Raw genomic sequence first — 25776 nt, 5'->3', positions numbered from 1 at the left:
TCTTTTGTGCAGTAATATTATTGGGGATAAATTCTCATTGTTTAGCATGTAGATGGTTTACATGTTACTAAAACCATTGGATGATTGCAAAAATACTACTTCCTGAAATTTAATATCTATATAGTATAATCTTTAGAAGGGAATGTGATGAGATACATTTTTAAGGATTTGAGTTTGATTTAACAGTAAAGTATCCACTTCCAAAGGGCTTGAAGTCTCTTGGAAGTCTGAGATCAGAGGTTGCTAGCTGGATTTGTGAAAAATTACCCTGTGGTGAGAGCTGAAATTTGAGATGCTTGAGTTCCCTGAGCAAGGGTGCAGAGGGGAACCAGCTTTTATACTTCTAAAAGGCAGGAATACATTAGAATGTGAGTGTACTTTGAGACTGAATAGGCTAGGTTGCTGTAGGACCACACCATGACAAAAAAGTCTCAGAGATAAAACAAATAATAACATTAAAAAGTCTTGTGTATGAATAGTATGAAAATATTGCCTATTGCAAATAAATATTTCAGAGCTTCTTGCTTGAATATATACCAATAGTATTTTATCATTGAAAGGAAATATATATTTTATAAGAAATTGTGTATTGGATTTGAGAGTTTTGTGTGTTTATTTTTTGTTTGCTTTGGCTTATTTTACTTTGTGTTTTCATTTAAATCTTAAGAAAAATCTTGCAAAGTTTGTCTAAATCATTTTCCTGAATCATTAACATTCTTAAGAATTTCAAAGCAATGCTTTTATTTACATAAAACTACATCACTAAGAAATACAAATCAAAGCACTTGCATATATCTTCCTCTGTAGACCGCTGCCTAAAAATACATATACTTATAATTAAATTAACAAACTAAAATTTACCTCTAAGACTGAGAGATTAGATATTATAGTACAAAACCATAAAAAGAAAAAAAGTGAATAGTGCTATTCATTTCATGGGATAAAAGAGTTTGGTGCTGTCTGTATTTCTGCTATCAGCATCAGACTTGGGTTGTCTTAAGTTTCTAAAGATGCTCATATATGGAAATTGTTTCTATTTTTTCCCTCAGTATTTACCAAACCTCAAAATTTGCTTGATTCATTGTAAATTATGATTGTTCAGTAGTAAGACAATCTCTATTGCACCAAAGTAGAAGACTCTGTGGTGAGGGTGGGAGGCAGGGAGGGTTCAAGCCCTGGAACATGATGGCCTAGGAGAACCTAGTGAGGGTTGTGTTGTTAGATGGACGTTTTATCCATGTTCAAACTATTGTATTTTACTGTCGACTGTAAACCATTAACCCCTTAATGAAGAAATTTCCAAGTCATATGAAAGAAACTCTCTAGGTGCATTTTTCTCTCTCATCCCTATAAACTCACACACATGCACATGTACACATGTGCACATGTACACAGGCGCACACACACACACACACACACACACACACACACACACACACACACACACACACTTGCCTCAAATTATTATGGCTCAAACTATTCCCCACTTTCCTCCATTATAAAATAAAATAAAGTTTTTGTCTTTTAAAATATTTCTGTTAGTTGTATTAAAATCCCTTTTGAAGAGAGGAGAAATTGTATTTAATATTTAGAAATGTTTCTTGAAACTAAGAACATTATTGGCAAAAGACTTTTGCCCAGCTAAAGCTTCGATGCCATCAGGTACCTTTTGCAGTTACAAGGGAAGCATTAGTCTTTCAGTTGACAAGTTTGATGCCTTTTTACATATTAACTGAAGTTTTCTTTGCATTATAAATGATAGAGGGCCAAAAATAATTTCTATGCAAGTCACTGCAATCTTTATCTACACAAGACACACTCCTGTAAAATTGAAGTTCTGCTCAAATAACTTTTCTTTTGAGTGATGATTCACAAGAGAAAGCAATTCTTACTTTGAAATTAACTAGCCCTGTCCATTCAGTAACCATTTTGACTGAAATAAAATACTTTTTTTTTTTTTTACATTTTCCAATAGTATTTGTCCTTCAGAGATAAACAGTGAAAGGGAGGGAGGTGAGAGGGAGGGACTGAGGGACTGATTTTACAAAACAAAGTCCAGCTCAAAACTCTAATAACTTTCTCAAAAAGAGAAGCATTACTTATAAAGCACCTACAAGGCTTCAGTGTGCCAATTACTTTGCCTAAGTACTTTCATTGAACATAATGTAAGGTAACATGTTTAAAAGTCAGTTACCACAGATAAATACATAGTTTTGAGAACCATTCTGAGATTTTGAATTAACCAGTATAATGTCTGTGTGCTTGGCTTCTGAAGGAACAATATCTGCTTGTGCACATGGATGTATTACCCATTTTCCAAGTGGGAGATCTCCCTGTGGCTTTTGATCTCCAGCATTTTCCAATATCCCTATGAGGGAGGAAATTAAACTGCCAGCATTCCTGCTGCTATACTGAAAATGGTAGAGGAGAAAAGACACAGACATGTTAGGTGGTGTTCCTAAAATCTCATAAACAGTAGTGAGATTACTGGAAATTGAATTTAGGCCTTCTGACTTCTTGTTGCCCATATTTCTGAGCACTAAAGACATCTCTACAAATTGAATCAGAAGAAAAAAAAAAGTTGGGTTAATGGGACCAGGGAGATACATTCTGAAATTATTTGTTTTATGTTTGAATTTCAGTGTGCTTTAACTATATTTATGTGTTTGTTTAATTGAGTTTAGTTCTCCAATATTCTTTATATGGCCTTTTTATTTAAAAAAAAGACAATGATATTTGAATTGGGTCACTGCTAACTGACATTTGCCAGTTTTTATTATTGTGAACAGACTGGTGTGATCTTTATTAATATAAATATTTTGTTGAAGTGGTTTTGTAAAATAGTATATGGAAGTATCAGTCATCATACACACACACACACACACACACACACACTCATTGGCTATTTGTCGTTTGCAGTCACTCTATGGAACTTCAGTTTCTGCGAAACCCGAGTTACCCCTCTTTTATACTCCTATTGATCTTGTGGACATTAGTGTGGAAATGGCTGGATTGAAGTTTATAAACCCTTTTGGACTTGCTAGTGCAACTCCAGCTACCAGTACATCAATGATTCGAAGAGCTTTTGAAGCAGGATGGGGTTTTGCCCTGACCAAAACTTTCTCTCTTGATAAGGTAAGAAACTATTTTTGAAGTTATGTTAAATTTTTGTCTTGTATGTTCATTAGTGCATAAATATAAGAAGAAGATGATTTTTCTCATGAGGAAATAATAAGCTACTCAAGGCCTGCTATTATATAGTAGTCTTTCATTTCCTCTGCTCGATGTCTTGTCTAGGAATCATCAACTATACAAGTATAAACATAACCATTTTACTTAATAATCACAGACTCTTTAGTTCTAACTTTGGCATTATTAATTATTTTATGGATTCTGCCTGAATATGAGTTGAAGACATAAGACTCAAGTCAAAATTAGGTTTGGTTTGCACTTATCTTGACATGTAAATCAAGTCATATAGGCATCTTACAGTGTAACTCATAGGTACTGATAATAAATATAATTATTTTGAATTTTTGAATTACAGAAACGTCCCCCAAAGTGCATGCAGCTGAGTTTAATTAGACATCTTGACATTGCAAATGGACAAATTTAATAGAAATCTGTCAGTATATTAAAGTTAAAGTTTATTCATTAAAATATACAAGTCACAAATTCAGATGTTATACAGCTGAGTGCTGCATTTGTTTTCAATTGATTTCAGTGGTTGCATATATGGTTTTCAAGTAGAAAAGAATATAACATTTCTTAGACTCTTAGACTCTTTATTTATAAAGTTTTAAATGCTAGCCCTATTGAACCTGTTGATGTATTTAATACTATCTGGTAGTTAGTAATAATTAATGTTTAAGTATGTGTAAACCTACTGGCTAAGAGTAGAATATCATTATTTAAATCACCCTTATCCTAAGGCAAAGAAAATAATAGAAAACAAATATGCCCCATTAAGCACACTCTCTCCTTTTTCCTCTTACTAAGATCAATAGCTGGTATTGTCATGGCTAAAAGCTTAGAACTGTTTTATTCTGACAGTTTTACAAGACGCTATGAATAGTATGGTCTAGAATTTTTTTTTTAATTCTCAAAAGTTAGATAGAAAAACAGTGCATGAAAACCTATTTACTAAATACCCTTTGCTTAGATTACAAGGGAGATTTTCTTCCAAGTTAATTGGCTAAATATTAACAAATACTTTAAGCAAAGTATAAATGTTTATAAGCCATACTTGAGTCAGCTTTTATAAAAATTCTTAGCAGTTTACAACCTTTAAAATATTGAATATATTTTGGTCCTAGTTTTAATTCATTATTTGAAAATTATTCTGAAGCTGTAATCAAATGTTAAGTAACTGAGTCACATAGAAATTAATAATTGTGGGGCAGTGGTGCACCCAGTTGAGCACACATGCTACAATACACAAGGCCCAGGGTTCAAGCCGCCAGTCCCCACTTGCAGGGGGAAAGCTTCACAAGAGGTGAAACAGTGCTGCAGGTGTCTCTCTTATCTCCTCATCCCACTATCAGTTTCTCTCTGTCTCTATCCAAATAAATAAAAATTTAAAAAAGAAATTAATAACTGCATTCATTATCTTAGTTAAACATTTTTATAAGTAAACAGAAATAGGTAGCTAATTAGATACAAGTGAAGTATTGTAGGGGAAAGTCTCCTTTGAATTATTTGTTTCCTTGCTTGCGAAAATTGAATTCTGATAAATCAGAGATATCTGTCTTTACTGTTGGCGACATACATTGATTTGTGATGCTGTCTCTGTTGGTAACCTAGGAGCAGTTGTCTTTATTAGTCTCCACCAACAGAAATAAATGTGGAAACTAACTTCCTTCGAAACCTCTAATTTGAATTTCATCTATCAATTCGGAGATTTGTGATACTGTTTCAAAAGGAGAGTTATGAACAAATTCAAATTAAATTTGGCACATAAAACATAATGATGAGAGAGTTTAGGAAGCTCTATTTTATTTCTATTGATGGAAGATACATCAAAATCTTTGTGCAAAGACTACTTAATACATATTTGTGCAGATCACCAGGACAAGTACTGATGGCCACTTTGGGTTTATATAGAGTCATTTTCAATGTGAATTTTACATGATTTTAGTTCTATAGTTTTTGTTTTCTTATATTGTCTCTAGTAATTAAAAGCTGTAGTGAATAATTATCTTATGAGTTTCTATGCTTTGTTAAAAATTATAGTAAGTTACTCATAATAAACACGTTTTTTTCCCCACAGCTTTTATTAAATTATCTGTTAAAATATTATATATACCATCTATTTGTGTGACATAGCACACCAATTTAGATTAGCCTTCTTATAATTTATTATGCCAATTCAACAATCTATTTAAAATATATTAAACTTTAGAATATTGACATTTGAAATTTGGTTGCTCTTAATATAACAAAGGTTATTCTATGGAGTTTTGTTATCATATGAAATATTACTATTTCACAATACAGTTTTGATGAAGTACAATTTGCTGAGCCTGCATAGGATAAAGAAATTAAATGCTTACCAAGGGAGTTCAGTAAAAATTAGAGCCCTGCCTGAACATCTGCTGGAAATTTTATTATCCTGTCCTATTGATAATGTGGCTCCCTTGTTGTTTTTCTAGATTGACAGCTGAATATTGTACTGATTTCCTCAGAAAATATGTTTAGGTGAATTTTGTTTCCCTTTTTTTATTTTTTGGTGAGTTTGGAACATGCTTCTGATTTTCTTCATACACACACACACACACACACACACACACACACACACACACATACATATACATATATTATACTCTTGACATTTGTAGACACTAGATTGAGGTCTAATATGCTGTGCTCAATCAGGTGTGCCACCACCCGACCCCTTTTTTAATCTTACTTTAAAAATATTTTTGTTTATTTGCTTTGGATAATGGAGAAATTGGGAGGAAAAAGGGCGGCTCTGAGAGAAAGAGGGAGAGGGAGACAGAGAGGGAGAGGGAGAGGGAGAGAGAGAGAGAGAGAGAGAGAGAGAGGCTCTACAGCACTGTTTCACCCCCTGTGAAGCTTCTCGCACTGCAGGTGGGAATTTAGGAATTGAGCCCAGGTCTGTCTACAGTCATACTACCCTGAACACGCCCGATCTCCTCTGAACCCAGGTCTTTTCACATTGTACTGTGTATGCTGTACCAGGTGCACCATGCCCAGCCAATAACCTGTTTTTAAATATTTTGACAAAGAATGTGCTAGGTCTTTTAAGCCATTTTTTACAGACATGAAAAATAGAAATATATTCTTTTTTTGTCCTCATAATTCTCATCTCATACATATTTGATAATTCTTCTCTTGTTGATATCACAAATAAATTAGTTTTACTTGTGGAAAAGCACAGGATGTGCATATCTGAGGTTCTGAGTTTCACTCTTAGTGCTACGTATGCCAGTAATATTGTAGTTCACAAACTTTCTCTCAGTAGAAATAAATATATATATTAATATTTATTTATTTATTCCCTTTTGTTGCCCTTGTTTTATTGTTGTAGTTATTATTGTTGTTGTTATTGATGTCGTTGTCATTGCTGTTGGATAGGACAGAAAGAAATGGAGAGAGGAGGGCAAGACAGAGAGGGGGACAGAAAGATAGACACCAGCAGACCTGCTTCACTGCTTGTGAAGCAACTCCCCTGCAGGTGGGGAACCAGGGGTTCCAACCGGGATCCTTACGCCAGTCCTTGTGCTTTGCATCGCAAAGTGCATTTAACCCATTGGGCTACCACCTGACTCCCATAAATGTATTATTTAAATATTTTTTATTTTAATCAAAGATATACAGAGAGAGAGAAAGAAAGGAAGAAAAGTCTAAAGCACTGCTCAGCTCTGGTTTATGGTGGTCCTCAAGATTGAAGATCTCAAAGACTCAGCCATGAAAGTCTTTTGCATAACCATTATGCTATCTCTCCAACCCAAAAGTCAATATAATTTTTAAGATAATAAATCAACCTAACTTGTAAATATAATTAAATTGCTGATTATTAGATATGCTGAAGTTTTTTTCATAAATAACTGTAGTAGAGAATGACTTGCAAAGTTATGCCATGTAGTGAAAAAAATTGACATGGGCAATTCATTCTCATTTCAAAGCTGATTCTAAATAGCTGTGTCAAACAAGTAATATTATAGGCTTTTTTTTACTATGATTACCTTAAGTTCATTTCTTTATTCTTCCAGAAATATTAAGATATAAAGAATAAGTTTATTTTTTCCAACCAAAAAAAAAAACTTGGACTCTTTTGTTCTAAATTTGCTTAACATAGTAAACATATTCATATTTACTTTTCTATATCCTTTTTGTTATATTTGATTAGAAACAGTTGACACGTTAAGCATTCTGTTAGAAATGCATTTAGTAAGATCCTCATATACATGTACATTTTCTCCCTCAAATCATATCTAGTGACATTATTGGGCTGTATCACTCCATAAGAAAGGCCAGTCTTCACCTAGCTCCACACTGCATTTCAAGTCACGATTAGTAGTTTCCTCTATTTTTTTAGTATTTGCACTATTCTCCTAGCCTTTAGACTAATAGACTGCTGTTGATTTTTTTTTTGGGGGGGGGTTGAGAGGGGGGCTAGTGGTTTACAGTAAATACAGTTGTTGATACACATATAAAATTTCTCAGTTTATTATAAAACATCTCACCCCCCAGCCTAGGTCCTCCTTCACCATCATTAGTACACCAAACACAGCTCATGTTCAGCTTTGTGATTCCCCTCTTTGTTTTTATTTCTCAACTTCTGTCCATGAGTGAGATCATCCTGTATTCACCCTTATCTTTCTCTCTTTCTGGCTTATCTTACTTAACATGATTTCTTCAAGCTTCATCCAAGATAAGGTGAAAAGTGTGAATTCATTCATCTTTTTTTTTTTTTGCCTCCAGGGTTATGGTTGGATTTCAGTGCCTGCAATGAATTCACTGCTCCTAGAGGCCATTTTTCCAATTTTGGTGCCCTTGTTGTTATTTTGTGATTGTTGTTGGATAAGACAGAAATCAAGAGAGGAGGGAAAGACAGGGGGAAAGAAGGGGGAGAGAAAGATAGACACCTGCAGACCTGCTTCACTGCATGTGAAGCGAACCCCTGCAGTTGTGTAGCCAGGGTCTTGAACCAGGTTCCTTATGGTCCTTGCACTTTGGGCCATATGCACTTAACCCACTGCGCTACCACCCCATCCCCAGAATTCATCATTCTTAATAGCTGAGTAGTATTCCATTGTGTATATATACAACTATTTTCTTAGTCACTCATTTGTTGTTGGACACTTGTGCTGTTTCTAGGCTTTGGATGTTATAAATTATGCTATGAATATAGGTGTACACAGAACTTTTTGGATGGATGCGTTTGGTTCCCTAGGATATATCTCCAGGAGAGGAACTGCACTGTCAATTTTTTTTAATTCATTTATTTATTTAAAAAAGGAGATCGCTATATCCCATCCCCTCCCCTGATAGCTTTCCTATTCTTTATCCCTCTGGGAGTATGGACCCAAGGTCATTATGGGATGCTGAAGGTGGAAGGTCTGGCTTCTGTAATTGCTTCCCCACTGAACATGGGCATTGACTGGTCGATCCATACTCCCAGCCTGCCTCTCTCTTCCCTAGTAGGGTGGGTCTCTGGGGAAGCAGAGCTCCAGGACACATTGGTGAGTTTGTCTGTCCAAGAAAGTCTGGTCGGCATCATGCTGGCATCTGGAACCTGGTGGCTGAAAAGAGAGTTAACATACAAAGCCAAACAAATTGTTGAACAACTATGGACCTAAGGGCTGGAATAGTGCAGATAAAGTGTTGGGGGGTACTCACTGCAGACTATTGTGTACTTTTGCTTTCAGGTATATATTTTGCCCTAGTTTATGGATATGTGTGAACATATGCTCTATCTCAGGGGAACTGGTCTATATCTAGGTTTAAGTCTCTGGACACAGTCTGATGCACTGTCAAATTTTAAAGTGGGCCTCAGCCTTCCTCTAACTCTGAAAGCCAATGACACATGCTATAGATTTTGGTATGTTAGTAAATATTTCTGCATCACTTATCTTCCCTATAGTTTATTGACTTAATACCACTAGTTATCTGTTCTTAAGTCTAGAGTTTTGCAGTGTAGTTCTGAGCTCACCTGTGTTGCCTTTGTATCATGTACTGGTAGTTTTTCTCGCTTGGACATTTTCAGCAAGTTACAGCATATAGATGATTGCTTGCTCCTTTATGGCTATATTCTCTCTCAGACTTGGGTTTGTAACTGGCATGGCTGGGTCTACATCTCCAGGTGGTCTCATCTTCAAACAGAGATCATACTAGATTTGTTCAAAAAGTGGCAATTTCTAAAACAAGACAAGAGGGAACATTTTGAGGAAAGGCTTTGAAGTTAAACAATATTTTAAAATTTCCACTGTACTTTGTGGGTCAGAACAAGTGAGTTCTGCAGGTATGGATTTAATTTGCCTCTGCAAAGGCTCCAATTTAAGACAACATTTGAACCAAGGTCTATTTGATCAAATCCAAACTCATTTCTCTATATTGGGAGGAAAAAAAAATTTTTTTTTCCTGCTAAGAGCCATTTGGATATTTACAGAATCATTTGTGAGTCATTCAAAATTATCAACTTAAAGATGTGGGACTTCAGGTATGCAGGTCTGGTGCATTACCACTGCATATTTTTCAAGTCAAATAAATGCTTTTTCAAAATTAAAATATTCTGATAATTCATTGTAATCAAATGTCAGTATCCTTCAGTGCCATTTTCTCAAGCTACAGTGGCTTTTTTTCCTAGTTCTTCAATGTTCTGTTTTTTGTTTGTTTTTATGTTTGTACTGTTTGCTGACTGGAACACTGTTCTCTCAGATTTTATATAGGGGCTTTTAATTCTCATTCAGTTTGCATATCAGAAGTTACTTCCTAAAAGGCATCTTTTCTGACCACGCAAAATGCAGTCTCTCACTACATTACCTTAGTGCTTTTGTATTCTCTTTAACTTTACACACAAAATTCCTATATTCTTGGCCATTAATTGGTTACTAGCTTATTTATTTATTTTTTGTTTCAGACACTTTAAGTAAACTCAGTAAGAAGATGGATACTGTCTTTCTTGCTCAGTACTATATACATAGTGCCAAGAATTGGTTTGGAAAATCAGAAGAATGCAATGCATACTTACTAGATGAATGAATAATTACAGGATTCTAATTGGAACCACAATTCTGCATGACAGCTCTTCAGTTACTTGGAGACAGCTGTCATGTCCTATCCACTAGTCTTTTTTTTTTTTTTAATTCCTAGGTAGCCCTGATTTCCTTCCCATAATAAGGTTTGCAGACAGTTTACCATGTAAGTTGTCTGTTCTCCCATGTAGATTTCATGAAGCTTGTTCCTATTCACATTATCTTAATTGAGAGACAGTTGCCTCGATTTTCACAAATTTCTAGCACTGATCTGCTAGAAAAAATTCCACAAAACCGTTTTCAGGACAATCACTGCTAAAATATTTTAAATTGTTAGGATAATTTGCACATCACATTACATAATAATAATATTTTAGATTCTTAGCAATTCTTTTTGGATTGCAACAGAAAATCGTAACTTATGCTTGTAACTTGCTGCTGAAATCTTGATTAGAAATAAAGATATTGATTCTTAAATGATGTACTATTTTATGAGAGAGAAAATGGCATATAAGAATCATGTTCAGGGCGGGGGAGACAGCATGATGGTTATGCAAACAAACAGACTCTCATGCCTGAGGCTCCTTAAGTTCCAGGTTCAATCCTCCGCACCACCATAAGCCAGAGCTGAGCAGTGCTCTGGTGTTTCTCTCTGTGTGTGTCTCTCTCTCTCTGAATCTCTCTCAAAAGAAAAAATAAATAAAATATTTAAAGAAGAAAAAGAAATGGAATCATAATTTAAACTTAAAAAAAAAGAAACATGTTCAGCTCTGGCATTTGGAGGCGCTGGGGATTGAACCTGTAACCCTCAAGTATGTATGTCTTGAGCTTTAACATAAAAAGTTAGCTTCCTATCCCCTGTCCCAATCTAGCTTTTATCCCTATTCTTAACTCTAACTACATCTTCCCAGACAATATTTTTTGTTTTATTTATAAAGTAAAAAATATTGACAAGACCATAGGATAGAAGGGATACAGTTCTACACAGTTCCCACCACCAGAATTCCTTATCTATCCCATACAATATTTTTAGCCCACTTTCTTGTTAACTAACAATCTCATGCAAAAATTATTAAAACCATGGACCCTAATGAATATACCTAAAATAGACTTAATAGCTTCTTATCTCCTTAAAACCCCTATTCTGACCTGCTGTATTTTTACTTTCTGGTTCCTTTTTATTAAATATTTTGCCCTGCCTCATAATTTACTCCCCTTAAGACATCAATTTGCAGATGCTTCTGTGATTGTGTCCTGAACTCCCTTGGGCAGACAGCCTCATCAATGTGTCCTAGAACATCACCTATCCAGAGCCCTACCCCAGTAGGGAAAGATAGAAATAGGCTAGAGTTATGGACTGACCTGCTAACGCCCATGTCCAGCAGAGAAACGATTAGGGAAGCCAGACTTCCTACCTTCTCCACCTCAAAAAGAATTTTGGTCCATACTCCCAGAAGGGAAGAAATGTTAGGGAAAGATGACTAGAGGGCTCTGAAACCCAATTCCATCAGGTTCCAGAGAAAGACTAGGAAAACAGGAGGAACATACAGAAGTAGTAATAAGTATAACTGTGATTTGGGATGGTAGAGAAGACAGAACCATAGGAAAAAAATGGGAATTATATAGAGATATATAGATAGACAGATTGCTATAGAAATAATAGTCAACCCATATCTGTGACTTTGGGAAAATTACTGCAATTTCCAATGAAGGAAATGGAGACACAGAACTCTGGTGGTAGGGACGGTGTGGAATTGTACCCCTGTTAATTTTTTTAGTTTTGTGAGTCACTTATAAAAAAAAAATGAAAAAAAGTCTAAACTGATCTCTGGTTTAAATATTACAATGTATGGCAGCCTTAGTTTATTTAATAGAAAATATGCATCATGTTGCCTTCAAATATAGATTAATGCATGTATTTCAGTTATCAAACATAAATCTTTTCCTTGAGATCAAAGTGCTGTTTTTTTAACCAAGTAAATTATTAAAGTTTTTTAATTGCTCCCAATTTTTTTTTTTTACCTTTTTCAATTTTTATTTCACCATTTGGGCTAGTTGACTAAGCAACCAATCAATTTTCCAATATAATTACATCTTCACCTCTTTTCCGTTTCAGGCTGTGATTTCACACTTGTTAATTAGTTAATCATTTTGGTAGAGTGGACAAGGTGAGATTCAAATGGGCTTTTTAATAATATAAATTGACATGTACAATTTTGATCTGGTTCAGCTGGTAAAAGAACCTGACTTGTAATGGAAAATACCTCTTATTTGGTTTTTTTTTTCTTTCTTTGTAAGCAGCTGGTGTCAAGAATAGTGGAAAATTCTTATAATTATACCTAATGGAAATTTCCTTGAAGTGCCTTCTTACTGTTTTTGAGAGTGATTTTATCATTTTTCACTCTCAGTAATAATAATTCCTTTGCAGATTTTAAGTTTAACCTATTAAAAATATTAATATAATATGTCTTCATTAGAAATTAGCATGGATTGGATTCCATAATATCCTCATTGTCTTTGTATTTTCTTTACTCATTTTAACACTAGTCCACTCATTGCCATGTGGGATAATCTAATATTCACTATAAAACACTAAATATAAAACACAGTAGTTACCTCACTGCCAAGATCCTATCTTTAAAGAGATATCTTAATCGTTAAATTATGTACCTTTTTCCCTACATGATTTTCAGTGAATTTCACATTCAATCATCATTATTTCTGAAATAAATTGTCATTAGATGCACTTAGAGTTTCTCTACATAGCTATTCAGTCAAGCTCCTTTTTATATGCTAGTTACCTTTACTCACCCAACTTCCCCATCTGCTTCGTTTATTTTAGCTAAACCCTTTCATCCTCTATTTTTTTTATTTATTTACATCTTTTCCCAGAATGTCCATGTGTTGGGAATAATTCATCATGACTCTTGCCTAAATCCACCCTTGATTAAAATTATTATTTACTTAAAAATGTCTTCAAGTAAGTAAAGTGTCACTTTTAAGTGTATAGCCTAAATAGGGTGTATCCAACGAGCATTTAGTAGTGTCACATATATGTTATGCCTAAATGTCATATAAATATGATATATAATGGATAAGTGATCTTTTTCATAGAAAACCTAAGTTCAGTTTGTAATATACGTATACATATACATATATACACATACCCACACAACCAAAGATACAGGGTGTCTGTTGACTTCAACTATAAGGATTCTTAGGTAAAGAGTTTTTTTTTGCCTCCAGGGTTATTGCTGGGGCTCAGTGCCTGCATTATGCACTGTGCACTGCTCGTGGAGGCCATTTTTTTTTCCATTTTGTTACCCTTGTTGTTGTTGTTGTTATTGCTGCCATTGATGTTGTTGGACGGGACAGAGAGAAATTGAGAGAGGAGGGGAGACAGGGGGTAGAGAAAGATTAGACACCTACAGACGTGCTTCACCGCTTGTGAAGGGACCCCCCAGCGGGTGGGGAGCTGAGGACTCGAAAGTGCGTCCTTGCGCTTTGTGCCACGTGCACTTAACCTGCTGTGCTACTGCCTAAACCCCCTTAGGTAAAGACTTTAATAGGTAGTTTTGTCCTCTGTATTATGAGGAAAAGTGGCTTATTTTCCTGTGTTTTTATTCTAAACAGAAAGAATAACACATGGTCATGAGAGTGCCAAGAATATTTAAGATTCGGCTGCTGAATCTTAAGTAGCTGCAAATATTGTTGATAGTCTTCTGTGTCTTAAATAATTTGACTGTCAACAAATGACCTAACTTCTCTAAACCCCAGCATGCATGCTTATAAGAATGTGATAACTGCTTTGTCTTCCTTATGGTTTTTTAATAGTAGCATGAATTTTATTTTATTTTTGTACAGTGTCTCATTTTTGATATTACACTCATGGACTTTTATATCCAGAAGCACTCTTAAGGTGAGGCTAGAAGAAGCACACCCTACATATGAACCTCAGTAAACTCTAGAACTTTCCATTCCATGCATCTCCCACAGGATGTGGTTCTGTTTCTACTTCCAGCAGGACTGGGAAACGGGTCCCCCAGAGGCCCCACAAGGTGTTGTGAACCTTGGGGGAAGTGTATATAGGACCTCCACTAAGGCCTTTACCAACCTACCGACCTCCTATTGTCTGTTTTAGAAAAGTGCATTTTGCTATTGGAATAGCAGATTGCTTTTACAAGCTTAATCACTGAAGTGGCATAAATTTTATATTTACAAAAAGTGTAAATCTGATTTGTAGCATGTTGAGAACCAGCATCAGTGAAAGTTATTGTTAACACTGTTGTATGCCAAACTATAAAGTGTTAAGTAGTTATATGACCACTGATTAGAGTGAAGAATTGCTATAACTGTAATGTTCTAATTTATGGACTAACTTATGGCCACTAGTACAACCAATATCCAAGCCCCCATTGTTGCTCACTGAAGAGTATACTAGTCTCAGACCATAGTCTTCTTCCATTCTATCTATTCTACATTCCAGCCTCTACAGAGTAGCATACATGATATCTTACAAAAGTTAAGCCATAATATGCTGCTTTTTGTATTCCAGTAGTTTCCTGTAACCTTTATAATAACATCTAAAAGTTCCTGTGCAAATCACTTTATCATAGAGCTCTTGCCTATGTCTCAGACCTCATCTTTTACTATTATTTTACCTTGTACCAATTAAGCTACAGCCACAATGGCCTTCTCTGAATTTCTCCAAGTCAAACTCATTCTTGAAGATAGTCTAATTCACTAGCTGTTCTTCCTTACATGGAATTACTTTCTTCCTTAAATTAAAAAAAATAATAATAAGGAGAAAGAGAAAATTCCTACTAACAGGAAAATGTAAAGAAAACAGGGTTATTAATTCATATAAGTAATATTTTCATTTCAGTTTGTCAGATATCAGAAAATATGGTAGTAACCAATTAAACTTTAAAAGAAAGGTCATATTTCTGTTTCTATTAGTAAGATATTTTGTGATTCTTTAATCGATTCAATAAATCTTTACTATTTCTGAAGAGAAATTGTTCTTTCTTATAACTATAAAGACTTCATTAGTTACCAAGCATGGAATCACCAAAATAATTTTTTAAGTATCAGAAATTTTACTGCAAAGAGTGGTATATGTTATATGACATGCACAGAAACTCAGACAAAAGCCTTTAAACATTTTATTTATTTTAAGAGAGGGAATATCAAATATCACTTTGGCATGAAGGGCCAAGGTTGAACCTGAGACCTTACATATACAAATTCTGTGCTTTACCCAGTGTGCTACTTCTTGATTTCAGGGAAAAATAAGCAAGCAAAAAAAATTTTTTTTCACGTCCTCCATTCTTCTCCCTTTTCATTATTCTCAGATCTACTGAAACCAGTTTTACTAATGCTTCACCCTACATTTTCCCTTGATATGTTTCTAATTCCAATTATGAGCGAAGTCATTCAATATTTGCTCTATTAGAGTCATCTTGTGCATGAATATTTTTACCACTTTAGGAACACATTTTTGGAGATAGATAGATACAAGAGACAAAGACCACAGCACTAGAGCTGCCCGGGGAACTGTGGCACTCATGGCTTGAACCTGGGCCACACACATAACAAGGCAGTCTGCTTGTGACCTGTCCTCTCTTTCCACCATAAACTGCTAACTTTTTTAAACAGTTTAGTTCTTTTTATTGGAGTAGCATCTCTTTTGGCTTTGCTTTTAATTTTTATTAGAGGGGTTAATGGTTTATAGTAAATACAGTTGTTGGTACATGTGTAAAATATCCCCTTTTTCTACAAAACAGTCTCACCCCTAGCCCAGGTCCCCGCACGCTTTCCCAAACATTTTTTTAAATGCTTTACTTCATAGGATAGAGAGATGGTTTAGTAGATAAAGCACATGTTTTGCCATTTTTGAGATCCTGGGTCCAATTCCCAGCTCCATTTAGGAGTACTGTGCAGTGCTAAGGAACACCATGGGTTGTGGAGTAGTGCTTGGTATCTCTCCCACTTTCTCTCTCCTCTCTCTCTCTCTCCTATCTCTCTCTCTCACTCTCAAAAATAAGTATATGTGAAACTTTGGGCTCATTTCCATGACATTCACAAAAATAGTTTTTATTTATTTATTTATTTATTTATTTATTGTAGAATTAGTAAATGTTAAAAGTTAAAACACCAAGTTGTGGATCTTGATTTGTGAAGGTCATCACTCTTCACTGAAATAAAACTAGAAAATGCTTCTCAACCTTTCAGCACTTTCAATCAGTCCCTGTGAGATTTGTGTCTATAAGCGTTAGTAACATTAATGGAATATAATTAACTAGACCTGTACACAAATCAGAAAATTTACTTAAACAACTAAAGGCACAGCCATTCATGGAACATAATTCATAGTCCATGAAACTTAACGTGTTTTATATTAAAGCATAAGATCCAGTGTATTAAGGAGTTGCCTCTACAGCCATTTGGGAGCAGGTACTTGAATTATCTTTAATATTTAATATTGGGCCTTCAGTATTAAAATGTAAGATAAGCTTATTAACAGTTCAATAACTGGACAGTCTGCATATTGATTTTTTTCTTTGTTATATAATATTACTCATTTCTCCATCCAGAAGCATGTCACACTGACTGGGTTGAAGAATGCTAGAAGCTTGGTCGCTGTTGTGTATTGGAATGTGGAGAGACAGAAAGGCTGTCACAGCAGTCAATACGATCTGAGAGGTGTTGACTAATTGCCTGCTAATTACACAGTAAATTGTCTAATTAAGCTGATGGTTAATTAGGGTACGCTTGCACAGCAGTCTTGTGGAATTTGTGTCTGATGTCTGGGAAGCAGCTTGTGTAATTGGCAAACTGGTAAGGACTGGCAGAGAACATGACTGGAAATCTCACTGCCAGTGGATGATAGAATAAGGATTTTGTGGAAACAAAAGGGTTGTCATTTTTATACTGAAGGTTTTGTTTGAGTTCGGCAACTACTCTGCAGTGAGCAATTGAGAAACACATCTGAAGCCTCAATTATATGAGTTAAAGAAGGCTTAAAATGTGCTTCAACATGAAAAATATGCTTCTCGCTAGCCATGTTTCAGCTCTGATACACCATATCACATTATATTAGTATACACATTGTGTTTCTACAGTTCCTTCTCTTAACATATGTTGTTTGGTGTTCTTGTGCAAAAAATATGATAATCGTATGCATCTAAGGAAAAATGTCTTGTGAAAATATAAGAAGATAGCAAATATGACTATGTAGAATACATTTGAAAAATGAATGTTAAATTCATTATTGAATTTTAATTTATGCCTAAGGCATTGACCATAAAATATTAGGCATAGTAAAATATATTTTTGATTAATACTTTGAATAACTATAAAATTTTGTAATGAGTATAATTTTATCATTTCATTGAATTTTAATTATAATTTAGTAAAAATGACTATAGGTTTTATCAATAACTTACTCTTTCATTTTGAACAGATGCAAATGATGTTTGATAAGTTACCTGCAAATTTTGAGTGACTTTAAAGCAAAATATCTAGAAGTTTATTTTGTTTTTATTTCTTTTGGGGGGGATTAATGTTTTACAGTTGACATTAAATGCAATAGTTTGTACATGCATAACATTTCTCAGTGGTCAGGGAGGTGGCACAGTGGATAAAGCATTGGATTCTCAAGCATGAGGTCCTGAGTTCAATCCCTGGCACCACATGTACCAGAGTGATGTCTGGTTCTCATCTCCTGTCTTTCTAATTAATAAATAAGTAAAAAAAACCTTTAAAAAATTCTCAGTTTTCTACCCACACAACAATACAACCCCCACTAGGTCCTCTGCCATCCTGTTCCAGGACCTGAACTCTGCCCACCACCCACCCCAAAGTCTTTTTGTTTTGTTTAACATTTCAAAACATGTGTCTTGGTTAAGTACAAACTTGAGTAGCATCCTGGAAATGAACAAACTGATTCACACAGATAATGTGTATGTGAAATTAATACATATCCATAGCTCCTTTATAGACATGTATATAGATAACATGTCTATTGTCATTTATTTCCCATATTCTATTATTTTGTGAGAATTTAACAATAAGATTTTAAATAGAACAATAGATTCCAGTTGAAGCAATCACAAGTGTAGTACTAAATTTACATTTTTGTGTTAAAATAGTGATATGATTTAATATTTTCAAAACTAGATTAAATGAAGCACACTTGTCCTTTATTTCTAGTAAGTCACATTCCTGCACATGATTAGATGAGGTAATAGTTGTTTGTTTGTTTGTTTTGCTCCCACTATTTTCCATGGCAAATCTGAAGTTGCATTATAGGTTGTTTACAAATAGAGAAAAAATACACATTTTTCCCTTTCTAAAGTGTTTGAATTGTATTAACAATGAGGACATATGCATGGTAAATGAAAAAAAAAATTACTGCTTTAACAAGGGTTTAAATCTGTTTAAAAGCAATACTATAAAATAGTAAGTTATAGATATAAAAATGATGTAAAAACAGCTGAAGAGTAAAAGAAAAATCATGCTCACTCCATCTTTTGTCTGAAGTTATGAACTGCTGGTAATATTTACAAAGAAGTTTTGCAAGATAGAAGAAAAGTTAATATACCCAAAAGGGGGCGGGGGAATACAAGGCTACATATTGAAAATCAAATAGCCAGTGTTGCAAATCCAACCATTATGCATTTTGACATGAGGTTTTTCTGTTTATTCCTCAAAGATAATTTAAGCAGTTTATTGTGATAGCGGTTTTCATATAAATAAGTCAAGTGCATCTGCCTACTATTATAATTAATGTATAAAGAAAAATTTTATACAAAAATACACTTCAAGAAAAAGTCCTTTATGTATAAGTTTAAATACATATTAGTTAGGTCAATATCTTGTTGATTTATATTAGAATATGAGTATCACAGCAGGAAGTTCCATAGTTCAGGAGATCATGCAGCCTTCTATTGAAATGTTATTATAATACTTTATTTGGATCTTCATATGCATACATACATACATGTGTATGTCTGTGATATTGTAAAGTTTTATTCCTACAATTAAAATAAATTCAGGAGGGGGCAGTCAGTGGTACACAGGGTTAAGCACACAATTGACTGAGAGCAGAATCCCTGCTTTCCACCTGCAAGGGAAACACTTTAGAAGCTGTGAAGGAGGTCTGCAGGTGCCTCTCTTTCTCTTTCCCCTCCCCTTTTCTGTCCTGCCCAATTAAAAAAAGGAGGAGGGGATGATCACCAGGAGCAGTGGATTCCTGGTGTTGTCAGCAAGCCTCAGTGATAATTAAGGTGGTAGGAAAAAAAATTAAAAAGAAAAATTCAGAAAGGTGGTGATTGGGGCAGGAGTGGGATAGCATAATGGTTTTGCAGAAGACTTTGATGCTCACAATTCTGAGGTCCTGGAATCAATCCCTGGCACCACCATAAATCAGAGTTGAGCAGTGCTCTGATTAGAAAAAGAGTGGGTCAGGCAGTGGTATACCTGGTTAAGCACATGCTTTACCACACACAAGAATCAGGGTTCAAGCATCTGCTTCCCACCGCCGGGGGAAAGCTTCATAAGCAGTGCTGTAAGTACTGCAGGTGTCTCGCTGCCTCTCTCCCTCTTTATCTCCTTTTCTCAGTTACTCTCTGTACTATCAAATGAAGACAAAAAAAAAAAAAAAAGAAAAAGAAGGAAAGGAAAGGGAGGAAGAAAGGAAGAAAGAAAGGAAGAAAGGAAGAAAGGGAGAAAGAAAGGAAGAAAGGAAGAAAGGGAGAAAGAGAGAAAGAAAGAAAGAAAGAAAGAAAGAAAGAAAGAAAGAAAGAAAGAAAGAAAGAAAGAAAGAAAGAGAGAGGGTCTGCCAGAAGTAGTAGATTTGTAGTGTAGGCATTGAGCACCAAGGATAACTCTGGTGGCAATAAAAAAAGAAAGGGAGTCAGGCGGTAGCACAGCGGGTTAAACGCATGTGGCGCAAAGTGCAAGGACCAGGATCCTGGTTCAAGCCCCCGGCTCCCCACCTACAGGGGAGTCACTTCACAAGTGGTGAAGCAGATCTGCAGGTGTCTATCTTTCTCTCCCCCTCTCTCTGTCTTCCCCTCCTCTTTCCATTTCTCTCTGGCCTATCCAACAACGACAACAACAACAATAACTACAACAATAAAACAACAAGGGCAGCAAAAGGGAATAAATAAATAAAATATTTTAAAAAAGAAAGAGAAGTGAGCATAGTCAGAACATTCAGCATCCTTAGCCATCAAATACTCTAGAATTCTTTTATTTTTATAATTAACATTAAATTCACGCAAATTATTATATATTTCCATATTCAAAATTATATTCCCAAAGTTAAATAGGCATCAGTACTAATTTATTTCAGAACTTTTTATCTCACATCAAAAAAGATTATCTGATGAACTAGGAAGTAGCTCCAACATATATGAGACCCCTGAGGTATCAGGTTTTGTCTTTAACACCAACTTTTGCCAGAGTCAAGCACTGCTGTGTTTCTCATACTCTTAAAATCATTTATATACACATACAAACTATACCTTTTAAAAATAAAAGAGATACATTTTTAAGAGAGCTGCTATTGGTATTATCTCCCAACAGGCTTTGTCATTAACTTATCTTAGTTTATGTTTTCCTTGTATTAAAACAAACAAAAAGTAAACACCCAATACCTATAAGTAGTTAATTCTGAATTGCCATGTGTTTTTAGATTTTAAATGGTCAGATATTTACATCTTACATAATAGGAGTCATAAAATATGTGACAGTTTGTGTCTGACTGCTTTTATTTACCATAATATATTCAGAGATAACATGTTGAAATGTTTAATTTTGTGGGTATACTACATTTTGTTTATCCACTTTTGGTTCATAAACATTTGAGCTTTTCCTACTTTTTACCCATTATGTTTAGTATTTTCTTGAACATTACTTAAGTTTTTGAGTTGTTTTACATACTCAGTTATCTTGTGAATATACATGAGTGGACTTACTGGGTGATATGGTAACTTTTACTTTTTGATAGAAAACTGAAATTCTCCAAGTTGCTATAAAAATTTACATTATCACCAATAATGTATGAAGCCTCTAATTCTTTGTGTAGTTACACCAGTCACCATACAGCAGCAGCATTGCTTTATTTATTTATTTATTTATAGCCATCTGAAAGAGTTTGAAGTTATATAATTCTATAACTTAGAGGCTGGTTTGAAGTTATATAATTGGGCGCACCTGATTGAGCACACATATTACAATGCCAAATGACCCGTATTCAAGCCCCTGCTCCCCACCTGCAGGAGGAAAGTTTCACTAGTGGTGAAACAGGTCTGTAGGTGTTTCTCTGTCTCTGTCTCTCTTTTTCTCCCCCTCCTCTCTCAATTTCTCTCTCTCTCTCTCTCTCTCTCTATATATATATATATATATATACATATATAATATATATATGTCTAATTCTATAACTGAAAACAGGAGAGAAAGAATACCAAAATCTGATAATTGCCTTAAAATTCCTTTGTTTTTTTTTTGCCTCCAGGGTTAACATTGAGGCTCTGTGCTTGCACTACAAATCCACTGCTGCTGGAGACTATTTTTCCCCTTTTGTTGCCCTAATTGTTTATCGTTGTTGTTATTACTATAGTTGTTTGGTAGGACAGAGAGAATTGGAGAGAGGAGGGAAAGACAGAGAGGGGGAGAGAAAGATAGACACCTGCAGACCTGCTTCACCGCCTGTGAAGTGACCCTCCCCCGCCCTGCAGGTGGGGAGCCAGGGGCCCAAACAAACCAGCATCCTTATGTGGTTCTTGCACTTCTTCACGCCATGTATGCTTTACCCACTGTGCTATCACCTGGTCCCCTTGTCAAATTCTTAATAACATCACCTTCTCAACAAGTTGATAAAACTGGCAGGGTCACATGGGTGTGATTAGCAGAAGTCATTAGCATTGGACTTAACAAAGCAGGAACTGTAATGTCCTGAGAACTAATTTTGATTTAAGGGGACTTTTGGTGGAGACCAGCCCTTTTTTATTTTGCTCTTTAGCTCTGCCCCCACCCCCCGCACTATGAATGGATCCAAGCTCTTGAGTTCCAAGGCTGTGGGGATGCATATGTGTGGTTGAAGGACAGATTATACATATATATATATATATATATGTACATATATATGGCAATTTAAAGTAACAGGCATGTGGCATAGGGAGATTGTTTAACAGGTAAGAGTGCAGGACTTGGATACATGAGACCACAGTTTGTGTTCTTTCCACTAGATAGATATTCCAGAGTGGTTTTTAGGTCTTTATCATAAACTGAACAAATACATCTTTAGTATTTTTTAATATCCTGCATTTTTCAGCCCGTTGTATAGTAAGTGTGGCTATTCAGGAAGTCTGGCCAAGTTCCATTGCCAAGATGGCATAAAAGCAAGCCTGAAAATAGCGATGGGGATGGGGTACAGCAAGGCAAACCCTGAAGAATATCCAGTAGACATTGGTGCAAGGTGGGCACCTCGGGTGCAAGCAGTAGCAGAACATGGGAGACAGTATAGCATTAGGAAGCTCTGGTGCTGTGGTGTCTCTCCCTCTACTTCTCCTCCTCCCGCTACTTCTCCCTCTCCCTCTTCTTCTTCTCCCTCTCCCTTTCCCTCTCTTCCCTGATAATGAAAATTGTCTTTTTAAAAAATTTTATTTATTTATTTTCCCTTTTGTTGCCCTTATTGCAGTAGTTATTGTTGTTACTGATGTTGTTGTTAGATAAGACAGAGAGAAATGGAGAGAGGAGGGCAAGATAGAGAGGGGGAGAGAAAGATAGACACCCGCAGACCTGCTTCACTGTGCCTGTGAAGTGACTTCCCTTCAGGTGGGGAGCTGGGGGCTTTGTGCCACATGTGCTTAACCCACTGCGCTACTGTCCGACTCCCGCTGAAAATTATGTCTTAAGCAGTGAAATTCTATATGTATGAAGACCCTGTTGTACACACATAGAGAAAAAAAAAGTCTCAAGATAAATTTTAAATGTAACTTAAAAAAGTATATTCTGTATTGGCAAGATAAAGAATATACTACTTTAGGTCTTAGAATCAGATGTGCTTCTCTGTTCTCTGCTCCCCTTCTTGGTAGTTTACCACACTATACCTTAAAGCACAGACTGTGAAAATTAAAAATTTTAATTTTAATCTCTAGAACCATATACAGATTAGAGGAATTAGTCTTTGTGAACTGCTTTTACAAGCTCATTTATCGGGGTGAGAACTGTCTGAGGGCCTTTAATTGGTCTATGAGCAATTAAATAATTTGGTCTGGCCCTGCCCAGGCACCACTGGTTGAACTCAATGATAATTTTAAGTTAATAATTTTATATGATGTTAAAAGATACTGAAAATGCCCTCAAAATTCCCTACCCTTTATTTAAATAAAATTTAAAGTGTTCTCAATACATGCACTTGACACTGATTTTTTGTAGTATTTATTGGTTTGCTTTTTGTTTGGTTTGTGATCTTTTATACTTTTTTAAAATTTATTTTTTGATAAATACAGAAGTTGTAAAGGGTAAGGGAAATAGAAAGGGAGAAAGAAGAGGAACCTACAGTAGTGTTTCTTTGTTCCTGAAGCTTTACTTCTACAGGTGGTGACCAGGTATTTTGAGCCTTGGTCCTTGCACATAGTAATAAGTGTGCTGCCACCCAGCTCCCTTTTATACTAGTTTATAGTCTCTTTAGCTCTATACCATCTTCTTTTGGATTACAGTACTTCTCATGCCCGCAGTGAAATTAAAATATGGAGATACTAGTAGACAATTCACATGCTCTGTAAAATCTGTTACATGGGTGGGGGTGGAGAAACACTGAACTATAAAAATGCAAAAAAGACACCAGACCCCACTAGAGAGAATGGATGCCATTGGAAATAAATAGGTATGCATATGTAATACTTACAATAAGTCCTCTATCCTGTCTGTTAGAAGAAGAGGAATCGCGTTGGGATGAGAGACATATGCATGTTAGTCAGAAGAAGAGAGCTCAGTGAAGTGGGGTTTAGATACACTGAAAGGATGTTGTAGTAGAATCCTTGAGTTAGACTGGAACCAGATGATAAAAGACTGGGTTTACGGAGAAGTTTAGACTTTAACCTAAAATATATTGAATGAATTTTATGCAAAGAAGGACAAGTTCATAATAACGTGATATAACTTAGTTAAAATGCTTATAACACCTGGCATATGTACAACAAAAATGTAAATATTCTGGTTCTTACTAATTCCATGAAAAATGAACCTACTTCACAAATTAAAAAGAAAGAAAAATGTCCTGTGTAGAAGAAGAGAAAGATCAATGTATTCATTTCACAAATGTTTTATTATAAGCTCCTCTTATTTCCCAGCACCAAACTGAGTGGTGAGGGAAATGATCAGGCCGTACTTTATTCAGCTTCAGATATAATCAGGCAGATCTGACTGGGTCAAAGGTTTAGTCTGAACAAAATAAGCATGATGTGTGTAAAGAAATCTTAAGTAATGACTTTGGTGACTGATTACATAAAACTAGAGATGGAGAAGAGGCAAAGACTTGAAAAGTAATTCTGTTTACAAAAAAAAAACAGTGAACATAAAGAGGGGAAAACATGTTTCTGAGTTCTATGCCAGTTACTGCATACTTTTTAATACATAAAGAAAAACTTTCAATGAGTACTTTTATTCTCCAATTATAATTACTTCAAATATTTGGAAGGAAAAGGTCATCCTAATAGAGGGACTGCAGTTATTAAAGGTGAATTGAAAATGTGAATACTTTTCTAGATGAGTTATAGGTACTAATGTAGAGCTCTAAAGTTTTAACTCAATTTAATTATTTCAAAATTAGGTCTAAAGCTAACATCTAAAGGGAGAAAAGTTAAATAACAGAACAGGATGTTAAATCAATATGATTAATTAACTAGATATTAATAACTCAAGTAGTGCTATGTTTATCTGTAAATCATTTATCATAGTATCAACTGTAAAAGAAAATCTTCCTAATAATGATAATGATGTGTGTCATCCTTCCACCCAGCAGAGGTGTCGTGACAAATTGTTAACAAACTGTCTCATAGTACTTCACAAATTCAAATGCTAATGTAATAATAACATAATCAATAATAATAAAAGCAGCAGTGGAACAGTTTACAGCTTAGAAAGGGACATTTATTAAAACTTTGACTGCACATGTGAATAATGCACTGAAGCAGAATTTTTTATCTGTTTAAATCCACATTCACATTTTGACTTTTAACTTCTGATGAAGGGACAAGGAAGCACAAAGTAAAGCAGAAGAAACATTTTGTATAATTCATGGAGATTAAGCTTTCTCTCTCATGCCCCTTTTTTATTTTTAAAAAGGAGACATTAACAAAACCATAGGATACGAGGGGTACAACTCCACACATTTCCCACCACCACATCTCCGTATCCCCTCCCCTCCCCTGATAGCTTTTCTATTCTTTAACCCTCTGGGAGTATGGACCCAAGGTCATTGTGGGATGCAGACGGTAGAAGGTCTGGCTTCTGTAATTGCTTCCCTGCTGAACATCTCATG

At 35.2% G+C, this 25776-nt stretch overlaps 1 protein-coding gene across 1 annotated transcript in view; it reads left to right on the top strand.

The window, feature by feature from the left end:
• Positions 1-25776, top strand: part of DPYD (dihydropyrimidine dehydrogenase) — a 944675-nt gene that overhangs the window by 446763 nt on the left and 472136 nt on the right. Inside the window, exon 13 of the mRNA XM_016189943.2 lies at positions 2920-3135. Coding sequence (XP_016045429.1) covers positions 2920-3135 — 216 coding nt within the window. The remainder of the gene's footprint in view (positions 1-2919; positions 3136-25776) is intronic.

The sequence above is a fragment of the Erinaceus europaeus genome, chromosome 11 (genome assembly GCF_950295315.1).
Source record: "Erinaceus europaeus chromosome 11, mEriEur2.1, whole genome shotgun sequence".
NCBI classification, from domain to species: Eukaryota; Metazoa; Chordata; class Mammalia; order Eulipotyphla; family Erinaceidae; genus Erinaceus; species Erinaceus europaeus.
The sequence above is the reverse complement of the archived record's forward strand: the minus strand, read 5'-3'. Positions and strand labels throughout refer to the sequence as shown.